The 26,360-nt window shown below is 33.4% G+C and overlaps 2 protein-coding genes across 2 annotated transcripts; both read left to right on the top strand.

Moving 5' to 3' along the window:
• The first annotated feature begins 8,187 nt into the window (after positions 1-8,187).
• LOC146904356 (UDP-glycosyltransferase 83A1-like) lies at positions 8,188-16,470 on the top strand. The gene is made up of 2 exons (XM_085730405.1): positions 8,188-8,746; positions 15,537-16,470. Exons 1-2 carry the CDS (start codon positions 8,248-8,250, stop codon positions 16,382-16,384), a joined length of 1,347 nt encoding a protein of 448 aa, XP_085586531.1. The 5' UTR covers positions 8,188-8,247; the 3' UTR covers positions 16,385-16,470.
• Positions 16,471-18,950: 2,480 nt separating this feature from the next.
• LOC146904355 (UDP-glycosyltransferase 83A1-like) lies at positions 18,951-22,313 on the top strand. The gene is made up of 2 exons (XM_085730404.1): positions 18,951-19,468; positions 21,322-22,313. Exons 1-2 carry the CDS (start codon positions 18,967-18,969, stop codon positions 22,170-22,172), a joined length of 1,353 nt encoding a protein of 450 aa, XP_085586530.1. The 5' UTR covers positions 18,951-18,966; the 3' UTR covers positions 22,173-22,313.
• Positions 22,314-26,360: the final 4,047 nt, after the last annotated feature.

Here is a 26,360-nt window from a genome sequence, read left to right as displayed (position 1 = left end):
AACTCTTGTTTCATTCTATGTAAAAATCCATTTCAAAATTGCATCTGAGTCTTTTTTTTTAGTCGTTTTAGCCCCAGGGGCATTTTGGTCATTTCACACGAAATTTCGGCAGAGAGAGGTTACTTTAAAGTACCTCATTTAGGCCGTTGGTTCATTTTAGTCCGTTTTGTCAATTTTAGTCGTTTCGCTTTACGTTTATTTCAAATTACGTTTTTTAATTCAATTTTATTATTTTTTTTTCATTTTAAGTCCAAAATTTCCAAAATTTGCATTAAAGTCCTCCTCCTGAGTTTTAAATGTCACTTTTAAGTCTTTTTATTATTTTCGAATTTTCAAGTCACTTTTTTTTAAGTCTTTTTAAGTTTTTTTTAAGTCCTTTTAAGTCATTTTTTAGTCCTTTTTGTCCAAAGTTTTGCAGTGGTCCTTTTTTAATTTTGCAGAATAAGTCCTTCAAAGTCTCAAAATTGCACAAAAGGCCCTTTAAGTCTCAAGTCCAGCAAAGCCGAAGCTTTTTGGTCCAAGTACAGGTGGCAGTTCTCTATTAGTCCAGTGGCACACATGTCAGCCTATATAAGGCTGTGTCAGCAACACAATTAAAAAAAGCCATTCACTTTCAGCCAACTCATCAACAAACACAGTTACAATTCTCCCTTGCCACGCGCCCACGCGCCACCATACCAAAACCCTAACAAACTTTTTCCGTCACTGAAACCACCATAACAAACACAAATTCACACTGATTCATCACGAATTCTTATCAATTTCACTACACGAAGCTCAAATTCAACAATTACACAGCAAAAACTCATCAGTGACAATTCGAATTAACATGAATTCTCAGAGATTCATCAAGAATCTTCATCACTGAATTCATACCTTCGCAATTCAAGCGCAAGCGCGATCACGAAGGATTTTTGAGAAGAGAAGAAGAAGGATCACAAGGATTCGAATCAGAGAAGAAGAGGAAGATAACCGAATCAGTCTCAAGAACTCACCAGAAACCTTCGCGAGGATCCGTTTGTTCGAATCTCCCAATCAAATCCAGGTAACAACACAAAACCTTCTCGTTTCTGCCCTAAATCTTCATCGAAGGTTCTCAAGACAAAATAAACGGTGAAACAACGTGGATTAACAAGTTCGAAACTCGTTTCTTTCGAAAAAGTTTGAAAAGAATTGAAAACGTTTGAAACCGAAACCCTAAGATGTAGATCCACAGAGATTCACCGGTTATTTGTCGAATCAGAGTACAAATCCATGATCAGCACGTAAAATAGAGTAGATTAGGGTTTAGTTTCAAAAAGTTTAGGAAAATATTTGAAACCCTAGGAACCGAAGGTCTAAGCTTCGATCTGCCATGTTTAAGCCACAATTTCATGAAAACAATCTCAGATTCGTAAAAAGGGGAAGAAGACGAAGAAGTCTGGGTGATTTGTTTCAAGAAATAACGTTAAGTCGTCGGAGAAGATGAAGATTCCGATGAATCTTCATCCCTCTCCGTCGTTCTCCACCGTCTTCCCCAGTTTACGGCCAGACTGAGACTTAGAGAGAGAAGAGAGAGTCTGAGATTAGAGAGAGAAAGAAGAGAGGGGAATGAACTGGACCGGCCTCTGTATGTTTATATAGAGGCCTGGACCGGTTTGGTTCATCCCTGGTTCGCTCCCTCTTCATCTTAACCGTTGGATCTAGGGTTGAGAGGTACTGGATCAATCCAACGCCCCTGGTGCGTTTGGATGATCCAGTATCCATCCTTGTTTGGGCCTGGACCCCCTGTCTGTGCAGATTTTCTTTTTTTGTTCTTTTTTGCTATTTCCCACGCTTTTTTGTGATCCTTGCACCCCTGGCATGCTTGAAGTATTTTAGAAAATCCTATAAAAATTTATAGAGTTTTCTTGATATTTTTTGTGATGTTTTTGTGTAGTTTTATACTGGAAAAACTTGATAAAAAATATTGAGATAGCCTCTTGCTTCATTTCTTGAATATTATGTTAAAATTGGTGAAAATTGGCTTAGTTTTTGTTTCCAATCCATGATGTGCATTTGTGATACATGATATGTGTTTCCATGAACCATTAGCCACTGTTTGAAACTGATTTTGATGCTTGTGTATAGGATTTAGTTAGTTGCTTGGTTTACAAGTCACATTTGTGAATAAGTGATATAAATATGCCTAAGTTCACCCAAGAATGTAAGGCTTATCATGTGGCTTTGACTCTCATCCTTTGAAATAGAGGTGTATATCCTCAAAAAAAATATACAAGGCTATGAAAGTTGTGAGCTTTATGATGATTGCATTATGTGAGTGAATTCTTAGTCATATTTTGCACTTGGTTTGGTTTATTTTGTGTTAGTTCCTATGCTTCCATTATAGCATTTTCTTGCCTTACTTTTTTCTCCATATTACCATATGCTACTAACCTTCTCATTTCATGTTTCATATACACCATAAGCATCTCCATTTCATCCCATATTCACCTCTTTTTTGTTCTTTTTTTCGTGCAATTTAATTTGTACCAAAGTTAGGATGTGACACTTAAGAATTTTGTAATATTCCTATGCTTTTAATTTCTTGGCAAAGAGGCCATAGAATGTATCTAGGGTATGATGTAAAGGACAATGGACTCTAATGATGTACACCGACACAAGCACCGACACATGCACACACATCACTATATAGTTAGAATATGCATGTTTAGATGTATGTTTAGGATTGTATGTTTAGATGAATGCCTAGGACTTATACTTAGAAAAAACCAATTTTCCAAACAAATGTGAACAACTTCACTCAAGCATTTTTCACAATAAACCTTGGGGTCAAAACCCCATTGAATTTTCCTTTTATTTTCTTAATCAAATTTCAACAAATTTTAATCATACTTTGACTTGTTTTTGCAAATAACTAATCAAACCCCACTTTTTTCTAAATCTCGTGCCCTTGAGGCCTCTTTCTATTCTTCAACTCCCATTTTCAAACTTAAAATCAACCAACAAAAACAAAAAAACATTTTTGAGAGAGAACTACGGTGGATTTGATCCCTTAAACGGGTACGTAGGCAAGGAACAAAATTCCTTCAATTCAACTAAAATAAAAATCCAAACACATTCTTCTCCCTCCAATTCTTCATTTAGTAACTTTTAGGTGTAAATAACATTTTCAAATAGCATTTAAAAATAAAGCGCGCGCGTAGAAATTAAAGACGGTTCCTATAGGTTACTATAGTCGTTATGGGTGCCTAACACCTTCCCGTAGCGAAAACAACTCCCGGACCTCGATTCTCAAGGGTTTTGCTTACTTTTTCCCTTCCCAAGAAAAAATAAGATATCACCGGTTTAAAAGGTTCAAACTTAATCAATGTTTGACACCCGAAAACCAAGATAAAACATGTGTGAGAGAGAGAGTATTAGTTAAATAATTTTTACAGGGCGCGCGAGTATGGCATAGGGTAAGAAAAGTAATAGTCAAATAATTTTTGGGGCCACTATGGTTGATATGTCAGTTTCTAGAACCTCGGTGATCCTTGAAATTGGCTAGAGCAATCCGTCCACTATGTCAGTTTCATGAATTTTAGAAACTATAGCACAACATTAGAGATATTTGTATGCATCAACAAACTAATGTCTTATAAACATCAATCCCAGTTTCATACTGGTATATTTAAAAATGTTTAAATGCATTTTGGACCCCTTAACTTTTAAAAAATTGTGATTTTGGTCTCCTAGAATAAAAAACAATTTTACCCTCTATCTTCAGAAAAATATGTTCTTTTTACTCTCTATTAATATGAAAATATGTTCTTTTAGCCTTCTATCTTTAAGGAAATATGTTCTTTTTACTCCCTGTTTTGGAACATGTGGCGTCTTATAAGCAGTTTAGCAACATTCTGTAAAGTTAGAGGGTACAATTGTTATTTTTGTTTTGTTTGGGAGTCAAAATCGCAACTTTTTAAAAGTTAAGAGGTTAAAAATGCAGTTAAGCCTTTAAAAAAAGGGAAAAAATAACCCATCAAAACTATCGGAGCCTAGAGGAATATCCTACTTCATGGAAAAACAAACTCTAACTTATCCAAAAAGCTCAACGATCATAGATTTGTCATTGTTGTGAATATGAACCCTTGTTTAAAATCAACAAGACAATATGTGAATCAAATAACCATGGCAACCAACAACCAAACTATCCAAGCAAACCAAGAACAAATCAAGCAACTTAAGTGTATATAACACAATGAGGTAAAAAATCTCTATTTATAGACAATTTTTATAAATAGACTAAAATACCCATGTTTTTAAGTCAGGATTTCACCTCAATTCTTCTCACTGACTTCAAAACAATGGTGATATTAATTTATCTATCAATCACTTTACTGCTCTAACAAATGCTACCGAGTACTTTTAGCACCGCCTCTAGAATAATGATAAATATCACTGTTTCTCTAAGATGATGTTGAGTATTCTTAGCACCACCTCTCTAAAATAAGATTGAGTATTCTTATCAGCGCCTCTTCACATTGAGGTTGAGTATTATTTGCAGCCTCTCTAGGCCATTTTTAGTTTCCAACATTTCTAGTTTTGCTCTATCACCTAGAAAAACTAGTTTATCTATAATCCATCTAAACTTGTGTCACTAACATGCACCAACTCAAAATCTCACAATTTAGTTATTCCATGTGAGTCTTATCTAGATAGCCATGTATGACCAATAATAGTATAACCATCTAACATGTACAAATCACACACTTTAGCATCTCAACCTATCATCTTTTTATCATGTGAAATTTCCATTATCCCATTCTCAATTCATTTGTATGGCCTAATCCATGAAATATATGACAATGATACGTTGAACAAATAGCAATGACAAGCTACAACTAAATAATCCAAGTAACAATATTTAACCAAGTACATATCTAGCAACGTAGGCGTATAGCAAATTCTCACTCAAATCAAAGAACAAAGATAAAGAAAATAGAGGAATAAACACATCAAAATTATTCCTAGTTCGCCTTTACCCCTTTACCCCAATGAAACACAATGAAAGAACCTTTACCCTTTTACTATCCTTCCCTTTGAATGTGATTCTTGAATTTATGTTGTAAAATCCTTTCTTTTTTTTGTCAAGTAGTCTAGTGGCTAGAATTCACCATTTCAAGGTGAATAAGTGGGGTGTCCGGGGTTTAAACCGCGGCCCTGCATATAATAATGCATGTCTCTGCCAACTGAGCTATGCTCACGGGGCTAAAATCCTTTTTAATATTCTCCAAAATTTCCTTTTTATTAAAAAAATAAAAAATCCTCCAAAATTTCCTTTAAGTGAAATTAGTGGCATCAATGTCCCACACCGCATAATGCCAACTCCAATTTGAATTTACATCTTAGTGTATCCTTAAAAATACTTAGATATTATAAGACACAATTATAGTTTTAAAAATACAGAGAATGCAAAATCTATCTTCTCGCTCTAGTTAAGATAAGCACCGTCTGACCCCAATTTGAATTGGAATTCTCATTCTAATGGAATTCCTTATTCTTTTTGTTTTGCTTGCATCACGTCTACATAGATTTTCAATTTAATTTATATTGCTAATTTGTGTTTGGTCCCATATATAGGATTTGTTTGGATAAACAACTTATTTGTAGTATATAATACAAACACTTATGTATAAACTATTTATTATGTAGCAAATGATATAATACCGTTAAAATGTTTTTGTATATGTTATATATTGTTTTTATAAGATATGTTAGAGAACTTACGCAAATAAGTTTAAAAAAAACATAAAAATTACCGAAAGTTGTTTTCATAATGTTACATCAACAGTAGAGAAAATTAAGAGTGCGATTTGGAATCAACAAAGGTCATAAAGGTGCGCTTGATAGCCTGTGTAAGCATAGCACTGCTAAGCCTTAACCTATGTTTATTCCTAACACAAATTAATAAATAAAGGGTTAATTATGTTTTTGGTCCCTACAAATATAATTGCATTTTTAATTGCATTTTTAATCTTGTAACTTTAGTCCTTACTTAATTTTAATTGCATTTTTAATCCCTACAAAAAAATTTTACTTATAATTTTAGTCCTTGCTAAAATAAATTTTGTTTAATTATCCTTAAACTCTTAAATTTTTTAACGATTCTTTTTATACAAGTTTAGAACACTATGAAAGGTTTATTTACTAAAATCTATAATTTTTTTAACATGAAATAAATTAAATATGAATTCTTTAAAACGACAAAAGTTTAAGATATAAGTAACAAAAATATGGACGTAGAAATCAAATTTTTGCGATATTTTTTTCGGAGGACCTTTTAATAACGCTCTTAACACGCCTGTAAAAAATTGTTGAAAAACTTAAGAGTTTAAGCATAAATTAAACAAATTTGGATTGAGTAAGGACTAATATTGAGTGCAGATTTTTTTTGTATGGATTAAAAATGCTATTAAAATTAAGTAAGGACTAAACTTACAAGGTCGCAATTTTGTGGGACCAAAAACATAATTAACCCATAAATAAATAACAATCACACTCTAATCAATTCAATAAAATAAAATAAATCTATGCAGCCCAGCAACCTTCCATATGGGGCTTAAGTAGATCTGATGTTGACAAAACAAAAGGAAGGCACACTCTATGAAAAATAGAATTCAAAGAGGTGTCTTACGGTGCATGTTTTAACTAGAGCAAGAAGATGGGTTGCACTCCCTATATTTTTAAAATAATGTTTTATTAATATAAATTAAAATAATGACAAAAATTTAAAATTTAAATAAAATTTTTTAGAGTCTCAATTATTTTAATCATAATTAATGAACATTATTAGAAAGAAAAAAATAAGTACAAATAACAAAACTAAGAAAAAAATTACTTCACTGAAAAGAAAAGAAAATAAATTACTTTTGCTAAAATATAAATTATACAAAAACCTAATCAACTAATACATACGTTTTTTTTAAGGAAACTAATGCATACATAGAATTAAAATGAATTTAGATGTTTCCTTCACACAAAAAAAAAAAAAACTGTAGATATTGCCTATCGGTTAACATATTTTAAGCACCACGTTAATTTAAAAGTTTGAAAAGTTGAAAAATAAAACACATAAAGTAAAAGTACCATAGTTTAAACTCAATACAGGATAAAAGAATAATTAACATATTAGCATTTTCTTATAAAAAATAAAATTTAAAAATTACATAATAAATAAGATCATGATGTGATTTCCCCTAAAAAAATATCACGATGTGATTTGATTGAATATATCTATAAACAAAAGTGGTACAATTTATAAAAAAAAAATGAGAATTGATATTAATATAATCATTTTATGACAATATTTAAATAATTATTTCTTATATTCTCATTTTTATTCTTAATCTTTTTCTCTGCTTTTTTCTCTTTTTATTTTGTCTCAAAAGAAGATGAAAGAAAATTATTGTTCCAAAATAGTTTATCAATATTATTTCTTGAAATAATTTCTTAATTAAAATTGAGTTTTTTTGAAAGGTTAATTAAAATTGAGTTGTGGAGTTTTAAGTTTATGAAAAGTTGTTTGGATAAAGGTATGTGATGACGTAAGGGATTACGATTAATAAGGGATTAAGGAGGATAAATTTTTTATTTTATTGAGAGTGGATAAGGACTAAGGAGTATCCTTCAAAAAAAAAAAAAAAACGGACTAAGGACTAGGGACCACTCATTTGAAATTTCTCAAATTTGTTCCATCTGAACATTTAAACATGAAACCTTGGTTTTGTATAATCTATACGAATAATTAAAATAATCTTTTTTTTAGTGAAATAATTAAAATAGTCTTATATTGTATATAACTGTTTTTTTTTTTAATTAGTCACTTTAGTCCCTGAAGATGAAAGGAGTCGTCACTTTAGTCCTTGAATGCAGATAAATTACAAAATAGTCCCTGAATGAAGACTCCGTTAGTTAATTTAATCCCTGAATGTTGACTCCGTCAGTCACTTTACCAACAGAGTCTACATTCAGGGACTGTTTTGCAATTTCTCTGCATTCAGGGACTAAAGTGACTACTCATTTCTTATTCAAAGACTAAAGTGACTAATTCCCCCAGTTTTTTTCATTGGAAATTACTCACAATTCATCAAATTAACTTAGGTTTCACTGGATTTTAAAGAGTATTTTATTGCTAATTTGTATAATATATTTCCCTAGATAACGGTCACTCCCATTTGTATATTCCATTCCCTTAATTCAATCGACTGAAAATCAATTTTCAAGCAAATGGGTGTCCCTCATTTTCTTGTTATTCCATACCCAATAGCAGGTCATGTGAATCCTCTTATGCAATTATCTCATCTTTTATCCAAACATGGCTGCAAAATCACTTTTCTCAACACAGAATTTAGCAACAAAAGAACCAACAAAAACAATATTTCTATTTCTAAGAAAGACAACCTCAAAAATGAAGAAACAATAAACTTTGTCACACTCCCAGATGGTTTGGAAGATGAAGACAACAGAAGTGACCAAAGGAAAGTCATTTTCTCAATTAGAAGAAACATGCCTCCTTTGGTTCCTAAGCTAATAGAAGATGTTAATGCTTTGGATGCTGAAAATAAGATTTCTTGTATTATTGTTACCTTCAATATGGGATGGGCTTTGGAAGTTGGACACAGTTTAGGAATTAAAGGTGTTCTTCTTTGGACTGCATCAGCAACTTCTTTGGCATACTGTTATAGCATCCCTAAACTAATTGATGATGGAGTTATGGATTCAGCAGGTAAGAGTTATTTACTTCAAAGTTACATTATAAATACTAAAGCATAAATGATATTTATAGAATCAATCTGTAACAACTTTTGTAAAAACTTTCTTTTTAATATTCATAGTATTTTTTTTTTTTTTTGGTTTTTGTATCAATATCTATTTTTTTTTTTGTAAATCTATAGTTATACCATAAGTTGTAATGCAAATAGTTGTTTAAAGAATACTCCACTATAAAAAAATGTTAGTGTTTTTAAGATATTGTTTAATATGTGAATATAGAAATTTATAGCTAGGATGTAGTAATTTAACTTTTCAAAAGTTAACTATTGTTGTTTTTATTACAATATAGTGAATAAACTAGAGTAGTATGATCTATATCCCTGAGATTCCATGAATTTTTTTTTTTGGAACAAAAGAGGGCAATGTAAAAGAAGATAATTGCTTCTGTTATTATTGATATTTTGAGTATACAGATGCTATCATTTTATACATGAGGGAATGATAATATGTTTATTAAACTAGTGTCCACTATGTAATGTGCTTATTAAACTAGTGTCCACTATGTCCTCCACTATAATACCATGAGCTGTCATGGATATAATAAATTGCTTGATAGTTGTACCTTATCCTCCACTATGTCCTCCACTATCAGTATTATAATTCCTAGTAATGAATGAAGAGGTAGGATCATGATTCTTAACACTCCCCCTCAAGTTGGAATAGATATTGATCATTCCTAACTTGTTGATAAGGTTGGAAAATTGTGGAACGCTTAATGCTTTAGTGAAAACATCTGCTGGCTGTTCTGATGTTGAAATATGGTAAGTTTTGACTACTCCGGCTTGAACCTTTTCGCGAACAAGGTGACAATCTATTTCTATGTGTTTTGTCCGTTCATGAAATACCGGATTTGAGGCTATATGTAGAGCGGCTTGATTATCACAAAATAATTTAACCGGTTGTCGATGCTCTATGCCAAGATCATATAGAACACTTCGTAGCCAAGTGATCTCACAACAAACAGATGCCATGGAACGATATTCCGCCTCTGCACTTGAGAGGGATACAGTGACTTGCTTCTTTGTTTTCCAAGAAATTAAGGAATTTCCAATAAAAACACAATAACCTGAAGTTGACCTGCGTGTGTCTCGACATCGAGCCCAATCTGCATCACAATAAGCATTCAACTGCAATGAACTTGTGGATGGAAAAAAAATGCCTTGTCCAGGAGTTTTCTTGATATAGCGTAGTATCCGTTGTGCAGCTTCTAAGTGTGGAATGCGAGGCTTGTCCATGAATTGACTGAGGATGTGAACAGGATACACCAAATCTGGCCTTGTAATGGTCAAATAGATTAATCTCCCAACAAGCCTTCGGTAAGAAGATGGTTCAGCAATGAAATCACCATCTGTTTTGCTAAGAGACAAATTCTGCTCCATTGGAGAATTGGCTGGCTTTACTGCCAAATATCCCATGTCCTCCAAGATTTCAAGTGCATATTTTCTTTGTGAAAGTGCGATTCCTTGTTTGGATCGAGATACCTCTATGCCCAAAAAATATTTCAAGTTACCGAGATCCTTTAGCTTGAATTGCTCCATGAGATGAGCTTTAATTCTCTTGATTTCTTGGAGATTATTTCCTGCCAAAATTATGTCATCGACGTAAACAAGGAGAGCGGTAAAGTTAGTTTCATGGCGTCTAACAAATAAGGAGTGATCTGATTTTGATTGTGCAAAACCCGCAAGAGCGAGTACTTTGGACAATTTGATAAACCATTGACGTGAGGCTTGCTTTAGCCCATACAAAGACTTGTGAAGCTTGCAAACACGTGTCTCCCCCTTTCTTCCGTAACCGGGAGGTAATGACATGTATACTTCTTCCTCGAGATCACCATGGAGGAAAGCATTATTGACATCTAATTGTCGAAGATGCCAATTCATGGATGATGCAACAGCAAGTAGTAACCGAACAGTAACAAGCTTTGCAACTGGGGCAAATGTTTCACGATAATCAAAACCTTCAACCTGACTGTACCCTTTTGCAACTAAGCGAGCCTTGTAGCGCTCAACGGTTCCATCTGGATTGAATTTGATTTTGTAAATCCATTTGCAACCCACTGGATTCTTGTTTGGAGGCAAATCTTGGAGAGACCAAGTGTTGTTATCATGGAGAGTAGAAAGTTCTTCGTCCATAGCAAGACGCCACTTTGGATCCTTGACTGCCTGGTGAAAGGAGGTAGGTTCTTTGACAGCTGATATGCAAGTGGTGAAAGCACGATGGACAGCAGAAAGTCTATCATAATTAAGAACATGAGACAAGGGATGAGGAATACCTTTAGGAGCATCCAACACCGAGTGAGACGATGGTAAGGAACGAGTAGGCAAGGACACTTCTACATGATACTGTTGAAGGTAGCTGGGTGCTTGTATCGTTCGTTTAGGCATAGGAGCAGGAAGTGGGGTATTATGAGGTGCTTCTGGTAATGTCAAGATTGCAGAATCGGACGTTGCGGCATCTGAAGTGTACGTTTCTGGAGTGATTGTTTCTGGAGTGATTGTTTCTGGAGGTGTTGTTGTGGGCACCACAATAGGTGGTGTTTGTTGTTGGTCATCCAATACTAATGGTGATGAGGAAGGAAAGGGTGGTATAGCAACATGAGGTACAGTAGTGGCAATAGGAACTTGATGTGTTAAAGGATTAGACAGGGTGGCAGCGGAAGTATATGGAAATATGTGCTCATGAAATATGACATCTCGAGAAATAAAAATTTTCCCGGTGGCTAGATCATATACCCGATAACCTTTGGTACCAAAAGGATAACCGAGGAAAATACAGCGAACAGAACGTGTGTCAAACTTTGATGGTTTGTGATGATGGGTTGAGGCAAAGCATAGACAACCAAAAACCCGTAAGTGGTGATAATTCGGTGGTTTGTGGAATAGTATCTCAAAAGGTGTCTTGCCTTGAAGAATGGGTGTGGCGGTGCGATTGATTAGGTAAGCGGCAGTAAGGATAGCGTCACCCCAGAAGGTTTTAGGAAGGTTGGCTTGGAAAAGTAAGGCACGAGCTACATTAAGAAGATGACGATGTTTTCGTTCAACAATGCCATTCTGTTGTGGGGTTGAGACACAACTAGTTTGATGTATAATTCCTTTATCATGATATGTGTTTGGGATGGAGAATTCTAATCCATTGTCACTACGAATGATTTTAATGTGGGATTCAAATTGGGTTTCAACTAGATTTATAAATGTAAGTAAATGATTTCTAGCTTCAGATTTTGTATGTAAAAGATAAACCCATGTGCATCGAGAAAAATCATCTACTATAGTGAGGAAATATTTTGCCCCTTTCAAAGTTGAAACATGATAACCACCCCAAATATCAACATGAATTAACTCAAAACAAGATTTTGTCTTGATAAAACTAGTGGAAAATGGTTTTCTAGTTTGTTTAGCAAGTGGACAAATGGAACAATCATTGATAGAATGAAATTTTACAAATTCAGAACACAAAGAGATTGCATGCATGCTTTTATTGGATGGGTGACCAAGTCGTTGGTGCCAAAGATGAGGATTGGTTGAAGTTACCATGGCAGCAAACAAACTACACCCAACAAACTTCGACGTATCTAAGTAGTAAAGTCCAGCTTCCTCAATTCCCGTCCCAATCGTCTTCCCCGAATGGTGGTCCTGCACAAAACAAAGGTTGTTGGTAAAAATTGCATGACAGGAAGATGTTTGATTTAATTTAGCCACATATATTAAATTTAATTCAAAGGAAGGGACACAAAGCACATTATAAAGTATGAGGCTTTTAGAAAAATGTATTGTCCCTATATGTGTGACTTGAGCAAGGGCATGATTGGGTAAATAGACATAACGATTAGTAACAGGACTGCTAGTGGTGAAGAATTGAGACGAACAAGTCATGTGATCAGTGGCTCCTGTATCAAATATCCATCTAATATTCTTACCATATGTGGGAGATTTAGGAGCGATACCTGAAAGGTTGTTCATTGTCGACACTTGGTTGGCAACACTAACCAATTTTGTCCGATTAATGAGTTCAAGTAGATTATGGTATTGATCTGCAGTCAGGTTGTATGATGGAGTTGTCTCAGCTTTGTCAGATTTGGAATTCACATGATTAGCTCTAGAAAGGAAATATGATGAACCTTTCTTATCCCCTTGAACATTTTCTCGCTTGAGCTTGCGACAAATGTCAATGGTATGACCCTTGTAGCCACAATGATCACATTTAAGATGTTGGCGACAATTTTCAGCGGTGTGTCCAGCAAGGTTGCAGCGATCACATTTGAGGTGTGGATACTTTGGTTGATAATTCCTGTTGGAATTTGGTCGCTCATTTCTGACAGCAAAAGCTACTGCATCTGATGTTACTTGTGAAGAAATGTCACGTTGTTTTTCATCTTGAATAATGAGAGAAAATACCTTATTCACGGGGGGCAATGGATCCATGAGTAAAATTTGTCCTCGAGCTGCAGCATAAACCGGGTTGAGTTTCATCAGAAACTGAATGGTGTGTTGAGTTTGTTGATACTCCTTCAATTTCTTTGACATGTTACCATCACTGAGTGGAAGAGGACTGAGAGCATCACGTGCATCCCACAATCCCTTTAATTTGGTGTAGTAATCACCAATGCTCATGTCTCCTTGATTGCACTCGTGAATCTCTTGTTCAATGTGGAAGAGATGCACGTTGTTTGCATGAGAGAAACGTTCTTTCAATTCACTCCAGATCTTGGAGGCATCATCATTATACATTACACTTTGAGCAATGTTAGGTGAAATAGTGTTGAGAATCCACCCCTTGACAAGTAGATTGCAGCGGATCCATTGCTTGTACTCCTTGGAAGACGTTGTTGGTGGCTTCTTTATGAATCCATCCACAAATCCATCCTTGTTCTTGATGGTGAGAGCCATGAGCATGGCATGGCTCCAAAGAGGATAATTGCTCTGTGACAATTGTTGAGTCACAAGAACCAAACCTGGTTGGTCTGAGTGATGGAGATATAGTGGATCGCTTGGATCATCATATTTGTTGGTAAGGCTCTTATTTGTAGAGGCTTTGGGAGTTTCTAAGGTTTCATCATGTTCTGCCATGATAGAAACTATGGAGAGAAAAAAAAAAGGTATTTGAGCTATAGAGGTTCAACGCTCTGGTACCATGTAAAAGAAGATAATTGCTTCTGTTATTATTGATATTTTGAGTATACAGATGCTATCATTTTATACATGAGGGAATGATAATATGTTTATTAAACTAGTGTCCACTATGTAATGTGCTTATTAAACTAGTGTCCACTATGTCCTCCACTATAATACCATGAGCTGTCATGGATATAATAAATTGCTTGATAGTTGTACCTTATCCTCCACTATGTCCTCCACTATCAGTATTATAATTCCTAGTAATGAATGAAGAGGTAGGATCATTCTTAACAGGCAAAGCTCAAAAAGAAAGAAAACTAAGAAATTAAACGAACGTTTTTAGGCATGCAAACTCTAGAAATATCATCAAACGTAAGACTCTGAAGCTCATTAGGGGAGGGGATCTCCAGAATATGAAAATATAGAAAATCCATCGAAATGTTGAAATTAGCAAGTCAATCTGCACTTTTGTTGCCTTCACGTCAAATATGGATAATTTTGTCAGTCCAACTCAAACTCAAAAACTTTCAAATACGTCTGACCAAAGTAGGAGTTGTTCCACCAAAGTTGCAATTTTCAGTAATCATGTCGGGCAAAATCTTTAAGCCACTTTCCACTATAAAATGTGTGATATTTCCCCACCAGGTCATCTCCAAACCTAATTACATACCCCACATTTAACAGTTTTCAGTACAACGTGTCTACTAATTGCACCAATTTAATCTTTAAACGATGTTATCCAATTTGTGGGGGACCATGGCACCCACCTATCATTTTCCCCTCTATCTTATCCCAACCTTTGACAATCTCATTTTACACAGATGGCTTGAACAGGCTTTCTTATGACTTATAGACTCGGATCCAATCGCGCACCCACTATCACTTTGTCCATAAAAAAACTAAAGGAAAGACTGAGCGGGACTATGAGTTGGGTAATCGAGACCCTCTTGTGCTTTGCTGCCTATTTAAGACAGTCTCGGGTTTTCATTGAGTGGGATATTTTTTAAACGGACCAACATAAAATTATATGACTTGCATAAATTTAATTCAATAAAATAGTAAATAATTAAAAAAGAGTGTTATAATGAGTGTTCCCGACACTCCACGAGAAAATATAAACATGTTACAATGTTTTTTTAAGGAATAAATATGTTATAGTTTTTTTTTTTTTTGAAGGAAAAATATGTTATAGTTGTCACTTGGCATGATTCTCCTAAGTTTAATTCAAGCTTTACGGAGTATATAAAATATAAAATATTTGAGCAATACTATTAAGCAAGCTTCAATACATGTGGTAGTTAAAAAAGTTCAATGTTGATGAAACAGAAAATTTATGTTTCTAGCATGTGAAACAATTTATTGATAAAGTTTCATTCTGTTGATTCGTACATATTTGGTGTTCTTAATTAGTGATTTACTCATAAGTTTGGTGTACTAAATTTACCAAAAGAAGCGTACGTTTTAGTTGTATGTCATAAAAATAAATATTCGATGTCCTGTTGAGGTATACTGTTATTCTAAATCTATTATATCAAAAGTTCAAAGAATTATCTTTCTTTCTGTCAATATTATTGTCTAAAATGACACTACAAATGTGAGAGCTTTCATGATTTCCTTTTGCCATTGCAGGAATTCCAACAACAAAACAAGAAATTCAACTCTCTCCAAATATGCCTATGATAGACACTGCAAACTTTCCATGGAGAGCACATGACAAGATCTTATTTGATTATATTTCACAAGAGATGCAAGCCATGAAGTTTGGAGATTGGTGGCTTTGCAACACAACTTATAATCTTGAGCAAGCAACATTTTCCATATCACAAAAGTTTCTACCAGTTGGTCCATTCATGTCAATTGAAGACAACACAAGTTCATTCTGGCAAGAAGACACTACATGTTTAGATTGGCTCGATCAGCATCCACCTCAATCCGTCGTATATGTTTCCTTTGGTAGTTTGGCCGTAATGGACCAAAACCAATTTATTGAACTAGCTTTAGGACTTGATCTTCTTGACAAGCCTTTTCTTTGGGTTGTTCGTCCGAGCAATGATAACAAGGTAAACTATGCATACCCTGATGAATTTCTTGGAACTAAAGGCAAGATTGTTGGTTGGGCACCTCAAAAGAAGATATTGAACCACCCTGCTATTGCTTGTTTCATAAGTCATTGCGGCTGGAATTCTACCGTAGAAGGTGTATATAGCGGTGTACCTTTCTTGTGTTGGGCGTTTCACGGTGATCAATTTATGAACAAGTCATATATTTGTGATGTGTGGAAGGTTGGACTTGAACTAGACAAGGATGAAAATGGGTTACTACCAAAGGGAGAGATAAGGATTAAGGTGGAACAATTGCTTGGAGATCAAGACATTAAAGAAAGATCGTTGAAACTAAAGGAATTGACATTGGAAAACATAGGAGAAAACGGTCACTCTTCAAAGAATCTCATAAACTTCATCAACTGGGCAAAGTAATTATGATGCAATAGGTGTATGGTTTTTGTTACTGTTCTTGTATAATTTTTGAATTAATAATCTAATTAAGTTTATATTTTCTTCTATTTCTATGGTTTTACACTAATTTATCTTGTCGACAATGAGAATGTGCGAGTAGACTCCCTTTATTTTGTCAGGAACACTTTGATAATCATGTTTGTCACTACAAAATTTACTCATTAAATCAATAATCCATGGTATGCTCATTTACTCATTCAGCATTTATCTATGGCTTGTTCATCTTTTAAATTAACTTGATGGTTGGTTTAGAAACTTTCTTTGGAGTGATGACATTTATACTAAAAAGGTTTGTACGGTTTCATGGGCTATGCCCTGCTTACCTATTGAAGAATGTGGTTTAGGTATCAGAACTTCTAGGATCATTAATAATTCTGTTATTTTGAATCTTACTTGGAAAATTCTTAGCTACGATGATGCCTGAGCTGTATAGTATAGAGCACAATTTCTCAGAAATATGGTTCCCGTTGCTCGCCACATAAACTCTTCTATATGGCCTGATATCAAGCATCACATTCAGGAGGTTATCGATAACTCCATTTGGATTATAGGTAATGGCCAAGATATTCTAGACAGATAACTGGATTGGAGTTCTTCTTACTCAGATGTTAACTATTCCTCATACTATAAAAAAAATTTCATCTCTACTCAAAATGCTATGATAAATTATGGGAGCATCGGGTACCTTTATTCATTCTTAATAGTTTCACTGATATTGCAGATAAACTTAAAGGAATTACATTACCTAAAAATGCTCACCATGATCAGCTGATTTGGATGCATAACAATGAAGGTGTTCTGACTTCCAAACTAGCTTACTTGCATCTGAAGCAACATGTTAATCCAGTTATTTACGCCATAACCATTTGGCAAAATTTTATCCCTCCATATTGCTTTTTCATTTTGGGGAGGTTCATCCATAATAGACTTCTAACAGATGAGAATCTGTGAAATGAAGGGTGTATCGTTGCTACTAAATCTAGTTTATTTCAACATGATGTTGAGACATCTAACCATCTTTTACTGCCCCTTTTCTGCTCAAATTTGGGATTGGCTAGCAACTATTATAGGTTGTACAACTGATAATTCTTCTGCTGTTTCCTTGCTTGATTTCTTAAAGAATGATTGGAGCGACCAAATATGCATGACTTGGTCTTGCTATTATTCATCAAAGAAACATCATTATTAGATCCACTTCAGTTGGAATTTGTGCTGAATACTACATTTTTTAGAAGTTTATGGTTCAAGCTTATCCTAGGAAGCACAAGAATGTTCTCACTGTTTTTGACTACCTCCTTAGTATGATAAATGTTTTTAATAGATAGACGAAATAGACGAATTGACAATTGTTATTGAAAACTAATACACACGAAATGAAGGAATAAATATTTTTAAACTTCGATCACGAAGTCTAACCTAATAATTTAAGTATTTTTTCTAATTCGAGTAAAGACTTATGAACAAATACATAAACATCTTAAATCTCTGTAGGATAAATGCAGTCAAATAAGAAAAAGTCTTTAAACATTTAAAAAAATGATTTCGTAGTCAAAACAAGACAAGAATGGAACTCCATTGCAAAGAAAATTGTGAATTTATAAATGAATTCTTCGCTGTTGTCGATCGGTCATCGGTTATCTTAAACCAGAGAAAAAAAGATATTTTTCACTATGTTTTTAATTTAAAATAATAATAAGGGTGTATTCAAAGTCACTATAGTATTCTTAAATAAAGATTCTATTATTGAAATATGTAACTTAATTGGTAGGAACATACTATTATACCTGTAGAGGTGAAATACGAACACTTATTTATCTTAAAATTGATTTTTAATTACTAAATTACTTAACAATATATAGAGAGAGATAGAGAAAAACAATTATTTTGATCCTTAGATGTGTTTCTCGTTGTCATAATAGTATTTGACTCGGAGGAAAAAAAACAAAAAAAAAAAAACTTTATTCTAAATTGTGTGTTCTGACATCAGAGACTACGTATCCTATTAGACTAGTCAACAAATAAAATAATCATGGCTGATGGGGACATTGAGTTTTATTTTATTTAGAAAATGTGGAGAAATGGACCTCGTTCCAAAACATTTCACTTTATACATTTTTAATACATTCACTTCAAATACATTTTATTATCTAGATCAATTATATGATCATTAAATAAAACAAATTCTGAACTTTTAAAAATAAGACAGACAAATTTTGCATCATGCACAAATATGATATATGATATGAGATATAATATAATTTATGGATCCAATGATAAGGTCGTTTGTACCAAATACAATAGGATTTTATTTGTAAAGGTTAGATCAAATCTATTATTTAATATCAAATTTATATGAATTTCACTAAATATAACTCTAGTTTGGCATCCCTCAAAAAAAAAAAAAAAAAAACTCTAGTTTAATTTGGCACGTTGTGGAAATCTAATGCAATAGACCTAACCCTTGTACTATTTAAGTGAGTCTTTTGTCCTGCTCTATAAATTAGCAACAATCCATGCCATTTGCATTTTCCATTTTCAATCAAATGGGTATCCCTCACTTTCTTGTCATTCCATACCCAATCCCAGGTCATATAAATCCCCTCATGCAATTATGTCATGTTTTAACCAAACATGGCTGCAAGATCACTTTCCTTAACACAGAATACAGCCACAAAAGAACCAACAACAATAATAATATTTCTATTGTTGGAAAAGACAACCTCAAAAATGAAGAAACAATAAACTTTGTCACTCTCCCAGATGGTTTGGAGGATGAAGACAACAGAAGTGACCAAAGGAAAGTTATTTTCTCAATCAAAAGAAACATGCCTCCTTTGCTTCCTAAGCTCATAGAAGATGTTAATGCTTTGCATGCTGAGAATAAGATTTCTTGTATTATTGTTACCTTCAATATGGGATGGGCTTTGGAAGTTGGACAAAGCTTAGGAATTAAAGGTGTTTTTCTTTGGACTGGCTCAGCAACTTCTTTGGCTTATTGTTATAGCATCCCTAAACTAATTGACGATGGAGTAATTGATTCAGCAGGTAATTAAGAGTTATTTTTTTTGTTTTGTTTTATTGGTACAACTTATTGTTCATGCATTGTTAGTACACCACTTTGACTATTTCCAAAAATTAAATCTGTCTGTTGTGTTGTTATACATCTGGGTAAAGTTTGGAGAGCTGAAAAATTTCAATGTTAGTATTTTATTTTTATTTTTTTTAAAACTCGGTTCCGGCCCAAGAGCCGATTAATCTGAGGTGTCCAATACCACCGTCCATTTGTGGGGGCCCATTTAATCATATATACAAACTGCTTCAGCTGAAAAATTTTATTATTAGTATTTTATTTATTTTTTTAAAACTCACTTCCGGCCCAAGAGTCGACTAATCTGAGGTGTCCAATCCCACTGTCCATTTGTGGGGGGTCATTTAAAGTCAGAAACTAACAACTAGGCCAACCTCGAGATCTTGAGAGAAGTACACTTCAAGGTCCCAAACTAACAACTAGGCCAACCCTAAATGAATTTCAATATTAATCTGTTAATCGTTAATTTGTTAGTATTTGCTCGAGATGAAAATCTAACCGAGACTAGACCACGCTGATTCTTAACTCTCCCAATCAACCACAAAGCCAACATTTTATTTTTATTTTTATAAGATAAGATTTAGTATGTCAAATGACAATATTAAAATAACCACGGGGTTAGGTTTAGCAAACAGGGGACTGAATGTAGGGTAGCTTATGAGGAAGTTGCTTTTGACATTCATGCTTAGAATACCAAAGTATCCCTCATCAAGATTATCTCCATTGGTAAAAAAACGTAGGTAAGTAATGTATAGATATTGATTATTGACAATTGATCTTGACATTTTTTTCCTCAAGTTTTTTCTTAGGAAGTATACCTTATTTATTTATTCTTGATTTGTTATGATGCACAATTGCAACTAACGAGCATTTATTTTTTGTAGGCTCTAGCAACTCAAATTACAATATTAAATTAACTAATTAATTAAAGATTATGGGTTAGACTTACGAATGACGCTAGTCCTCACAACTTATTGAACTAAGGTTTTGAATCAACGTAGTAAATATGATTAACTAATTATGTAAAAAACGACTTTACTTTTTAGTAAAGCCATTGTGGTTAGAAACATTTTATTCTTTTTAGTATTATATTTCATTTCAAAGAAATTAACGAGATATTATTTGTTGAATTGTATTGCCGTGTGGGTAACGGAAACTTGTAGTACAACTTTTTTGACATTTTGACTCAAAGTAGTACAACTAATTAACCTTGTTTGATTTTGGTTGAAATCGGAAGTACAAATGTACAATGTGGTACTCTCACAAGTACTTGGGTGTAGTACATCTAAAGCCTACACAAGTACCATGTTTTAGGCTATATATATTGATTTAAAACGGCATTATTCATTACATGATATACAAAATTATTCAATGCTGCAAATATATTAAGGTAGAGATGTTCTACAGGGCCGACCCGAGACCACATGAAACTATCATGTGTCTAAGCTACCCATCTCATGTGTTCTCAGGTCGCCCCTGCTGAACTTTCTCTACCGCAATGCACCTTTTGCTTCCAAGTGACATGTTGGCTCATGAATTTTCTGTTCCACCACCATACTGCAACTGTAAAATACCGAATGTTCTTCGTCTCAGAAGGAGTAGCTCAATCTTATGCGTTGAGACGTGAAAATAGTTCTTTGTAGGATATCTAGGATTCAGTTCCTGCTATAAATATTTTTCTCTCCCATAACGAATTAACTACTAACATTTACCTATTAAACTCCACCTTACTTGTCTTGGATTCTTAGTTAATTACTAGTAGTAAAAGTAAAAATATCAGAGTTCTAATGATTTAATTTATCTATTACAGGAATTTATACCAAAGATCAAGAAATTCAGCTCTCTCCAAATATGCCAAAGCTGGACACTAAAAACGTTCCATGGCGGACCTTTGACAAGATCGTATTTGATCATCTTGCACAAGAGATGCAGACCATGAAGTTAGGACAATGGTGGCTTTGCAACACAACTTATGATTTAGAGCATGCAACATTTTCCATCTCATCGAAGTTCCTACCAATTGGCCCATTGATGATGGAAAATGACAGCAACAAAAGTTCATTCTGGCAAGAAGACATGACTTCCTTAGATTGGCTAGATAAGCAACCGCCTCAATCTGTCGTATATGTTTCCTTCGGTAGTTTGGCAGTAATGGACCAAAACCAATTTAAAGAATTAGCCTCAGGACTTGATCTCCTTAACAAGCCTTTTCTTTGGATTGTCCGTCCGAGTAATGACAACAAGGTGAACTATGCATACCCTGATGAATTCCTTGGAACTAAAGGCAAGATTGTTAGCTGGGCACCGCAGAAAAAGATATTGAACCATCCTGCTATAGCTTGTTTCATTAGTCATTGTGGTTGGAATTCTACTGTAGAAGGTGTATATTCTGGTATTCCTTTCTTGTGTTGGCCATTTGCAACTGATCAATTTATGAACAAGTCATATATTTGTGATGTGTGGAAGGTTGGATTTGAATTAGACAAGGATGAAAATGGGCTAGTACTAAAGGAAGAGATAAAGAAGAAGGTGGAACAATTGCTTGGAGATGAAGATATAAAAGAAAGATCATTGAAACTAAAGGAGTTAACATTGAATAACATAGAGGAAGATGGTCAATCTTCAAAGAATCTCCAAAACTTTATCAATTGGGCGATGTAATAATGCTTTATAGTACTTGTTTGGTGGCTTTAGTACATTTTAAGCACATTTCATTTTGATTCTAGTTGTAACAAAATCATAAAAAATATATGAGTAATGTAAGAAAATAAGTGAATAAAGTGTGACAATTTGAAATCGTCATAGATGGATGCTAACAGATCATGAAATTATGTCCATCCCCATGATTTGACACAAAGTTGATGATATGTAGTATTTTAAGTTGGTACTAGTTACAAACTCGTGCTTCGCACGGGTTGAATAACGTATCTTGTAAAAAAATTGTTTCAAAAAAAAAAAATGAATGAATTAATGAATATTGCACAGACTCGGATATTCTAAATAAATCACTTTTACTGTATTTTTAAAAAACTTTGTTATAAAGGAGAAATGAGCGAATTAAGGGAAATAGCTGCATCTTTCTAAGAAATTGCTGCCGTTCATAAATGTGAAAATCAAGCAAGCATATTACACAAATCTCAGCTATATGTACATTTCTAAAACATTTACCAAAGCATTATAAAAATTTGTTGTAGGAGAAGAGCATGTAGTATTTTGTTCAAGAGATTGGGAAAACAACATTATAATTAACATGATTCTAATTGGAACCAATGAAGGAACCAACAATGTGCAGATTAACGTTACATAATAGTTAGGCTTATAAAAGAGACTGCCAGAGTCATAGACTAACCAAAAAGGGATTTTTGCCAATATTTACATCAGACAAAATGAAAAGAACAAATGGCATTCTAAAGTCAAGATAGTTTACGATTACAGTCCAAAGCGAGACGCCAAAATAGTAGAAGTTCAAATAGTTCAGCAGCAAAGATCTACTTTGGAACAACTCGAACGTGGAAGTTCTTTGGTGACTTTTCGAGATCAAAGATTAGCTTACCACCTTCTTCCATCACACGTTCTCTGCAGAAATTGAACCGCTGCCCACCCAAGTATTTTTCATAGCTTGATCTTTCAGCGGTAATGAGGCGACACTTATACTTTCTCTGTGTCTGGTCATCAATGAGAGTGATTGTTTTGTGCTTTTATTTCAGAATTGTTCTTGACAACTCGTTTGGGAAATGCTAAACAGGGAAATAACTGTAATATTAGTCTAATGCATATTAACATGGATAAGATGTATGCGAATATAGTTACATATAATTTATAAAATGAAGGTAGCGTAATTGATTTTAAGCTGAAGAAAATGTACCATGACTTCTAATTTATCTTCCTATTATCTTCATATAAAGTCTAGATAAATGCATGCATGTGCATTATATGTACCCCGTTGACCAATTAACATTGTTGAAACAAATGGAAATTAAGCATCACTCCCGCATGTGCATCTATAGCTAGCACCATTTGACATTGATGTCTTCGAACATTTGGTGCAACTCTCATAATACCATCCAAACTGGTTAGGATTGAATTTAGTTGTTTTCCAAATAGTGATGCAGTATGTATACTAACACAAATTATGCACATGAAATAAAGAATAATGCAATATGTATTTTTAATTTGTGCGTAAAAAAACTTAAAGCATGTTTGTGCATAAAAAAAAAAAACCAGACCTTGACTAAGTTTATAAATTCAGCAATTGGCCTAACTTAAGACAGATTAGAAAAATCGTTGTATGAAGTACGTTGAGAAGAAGCCGAACTCTGACTTAAGTTCTGACTAAAGCTTTGACTCTGAGCTTGAGAAGTGTTAAGGTTACGACAACAATTCAAGAAACATGGTCAAAAAACAATCAAATCAGATTGTGAAATAATAAATTTCTCTAACACTGTATTGTGAAATCATAATGCAAACTTACTAAGTCTTAAACTTCTCAACAAATGGATGATGTAAGTTGATGAGAAGCCTCGAACCTGACCAATTGTTGCATATATTTGGGTTGCCATTGACTACAAAATGGAAGCAAAGAACTCAAGGTAAATAGATGGTAAATGGTAAAGCTACGAAGTATTTTTCTCATAGTGTTACATCAACCATATTCCCACTGCATAAGGAAATACATCTTTCCGGTCACTATCAAACTTATACAAAATCCTATCATCTAATGTTGACAAATTAGAAAATAATACCTTTTATCTTTCAACACAATGTTGTACACGGTTTCTTTCCAGTCCCAATTGACGTTGTCTTGACAATCTCACGAAGAAGCCCGATGATTTCTTAAAAAAAATTACATCTATAAGAACATTATAATCGGAGAAAACACAGAAATAAATTAAAGCACATAACTATACCATAAAAATCGTCAGTTTTGGTTTTTCCAACTTGAATTTCCTTAAATGACTTAAAGCGAAATTCATGAGTAAGAACGTTGGTTAACTTGTCATGCTTCTGCGCCTTTGTACCATAACCAAAAACAACCTTAAAGGGATTAAATGCAATGTCATTATCAAACACATGACAATTATACAAAGTATAAATCTTGTTTTCCTCGATCAAAACCTTCCAATGCTCCAATTCTCTATATCGAGTTATTAGATGAACTCGATCACCCTAAATCCGAGAAAGAAACCAAAAAATATAAATAAATCAAAATGTACACTAATAAGTAATATTGATAAATCATAAAGGAAATTACAACAAATCTTAGCTAACTAATCTAACCTTTGCATCACAAATAATGAGCTTCATATGTTGATTCTCATTACTACCAGTCACAATCCAAGAATCCAGCACTCCAAATCCTATTTTTCAAATGTCCAAATCATTTTTGAGATCCTTAATGTAGTCATAATCCCTTGACATTGAAAGTCCTATATAGAAATACAATAATACATCATTTAATTTTATTCCCTTTGTTCATTCTGATATCGAAAGAAGATAACATATTTCTATGTGATCAATTTTTGTATCATCAAATCAACCTCATCTTAAATGCACAAATTTCTGTATCATCAACTTCCTGGACCTCAATGATATGACCAAAACAAATTTACACCAATCAACTTTTGTACAGCTCAATGATATAGGAAAGAATAAAACCAAATATGAAAATTGTTACAACTTTAGGATTACTCACAAAAACTAAAATAACCCACATGCATCAATTTTTTTCAACTACAGTACCAGAAGCTAAAATAACAGTTGTGTTAAAACCTTACCATGAGCTAAAATTCAATCATCATGACATCTACTATACTCCACATAACAAAGGAATATTTTTTTACAGCCATGCAACATAACAATTTCTTGTACATAATCCACTAACAAATGAAGAAAAAAACAAAAAATAAAACCTTTAAAATGCAGAATAGTGAAAAAGGAAGAAAACCACCTATGATGCAGCAAAAACTAAAACATTGTCGAAAAATGAACCCCTCAAACCATAAAAATCAATAAACTCAAGTCATGCATGGTCTCAGAACCATGAAAAAAAGGAAGAAAATGACCTCTTTTAAAGAAGAAAGTGAAACAGTGTTCACAGCTCAACTTAGATACCGTTTGGCCAAGGTCTTTTACAGTCTAAAACTTACTTCAAAACAAAGTTAAAATAAAGGCCTTTAAGAAAGAATCTAAAGTTGTTTGCTTTATTTGTTTTTTAAGTTTTAAAGCTATTTTTAAATTAAATGTTGTTTGGCAAAATATTGTACAAACTTTGAATTTATATTTTTTTTATGGTGTTCAAGGTTTGAACCCCAGACTTGGCATATATTTATGCATTGTTCCTATCAATTAAGCTAAGCTCACGAGGACAAAACTTTGAATTTATTATGAATTAACATAATAAATAAAAAAATGTTTAAAATATTTTATGAAGGCTAAAAATGTTAAAAAATAAAAGATATTATTTTTTTTACAAATATTATATTTACTCAATAACGTTTATTTTGTGTAACATGAATACATATTCGTATCATCATATAAATGACTTGTTAAATATTTGAATAGGAGAAACAATTTAAGGAGTCTGAAATAATAACATAAATAATATCAAAATAGTTGGTTTTTTCTATTTCATTTATACTCTATAACAAATTTTGTTATCAGAATACCATATTTTTGGTGTTTTTGAAAAATATAAGAATTTACATTATATGATACAATATTAGTTACATTGTTGGTGTCATGGAAACATATATGTTTAGTTTTTTTAATAAAAAAAAGATATGAAGAGTTTGTTACAATATAAAGGTGCAATATATTTACACACACACACACACACACACACACACACAC

The sequence above is a fragment of the Medicago sativa genome, chromosome 7 (genome assembly GCF_051527215.1).
Source record: "Medicago sativa cultivar Bolivia chromosome 7, Bolivia_mono, whole genome shotgun sequence".
In the NCBI taxonomy this organism is placed as follows: domain Eukaryota; kingdom Viridiplantae; phylum Streptophyta; class Magnoliopsida; order Fabales; family Fabaceae; genus Medicago; species Medicago sativa.
This window is presented reverse-complemented; position numbering and strand designations above follow the sequence as displayed.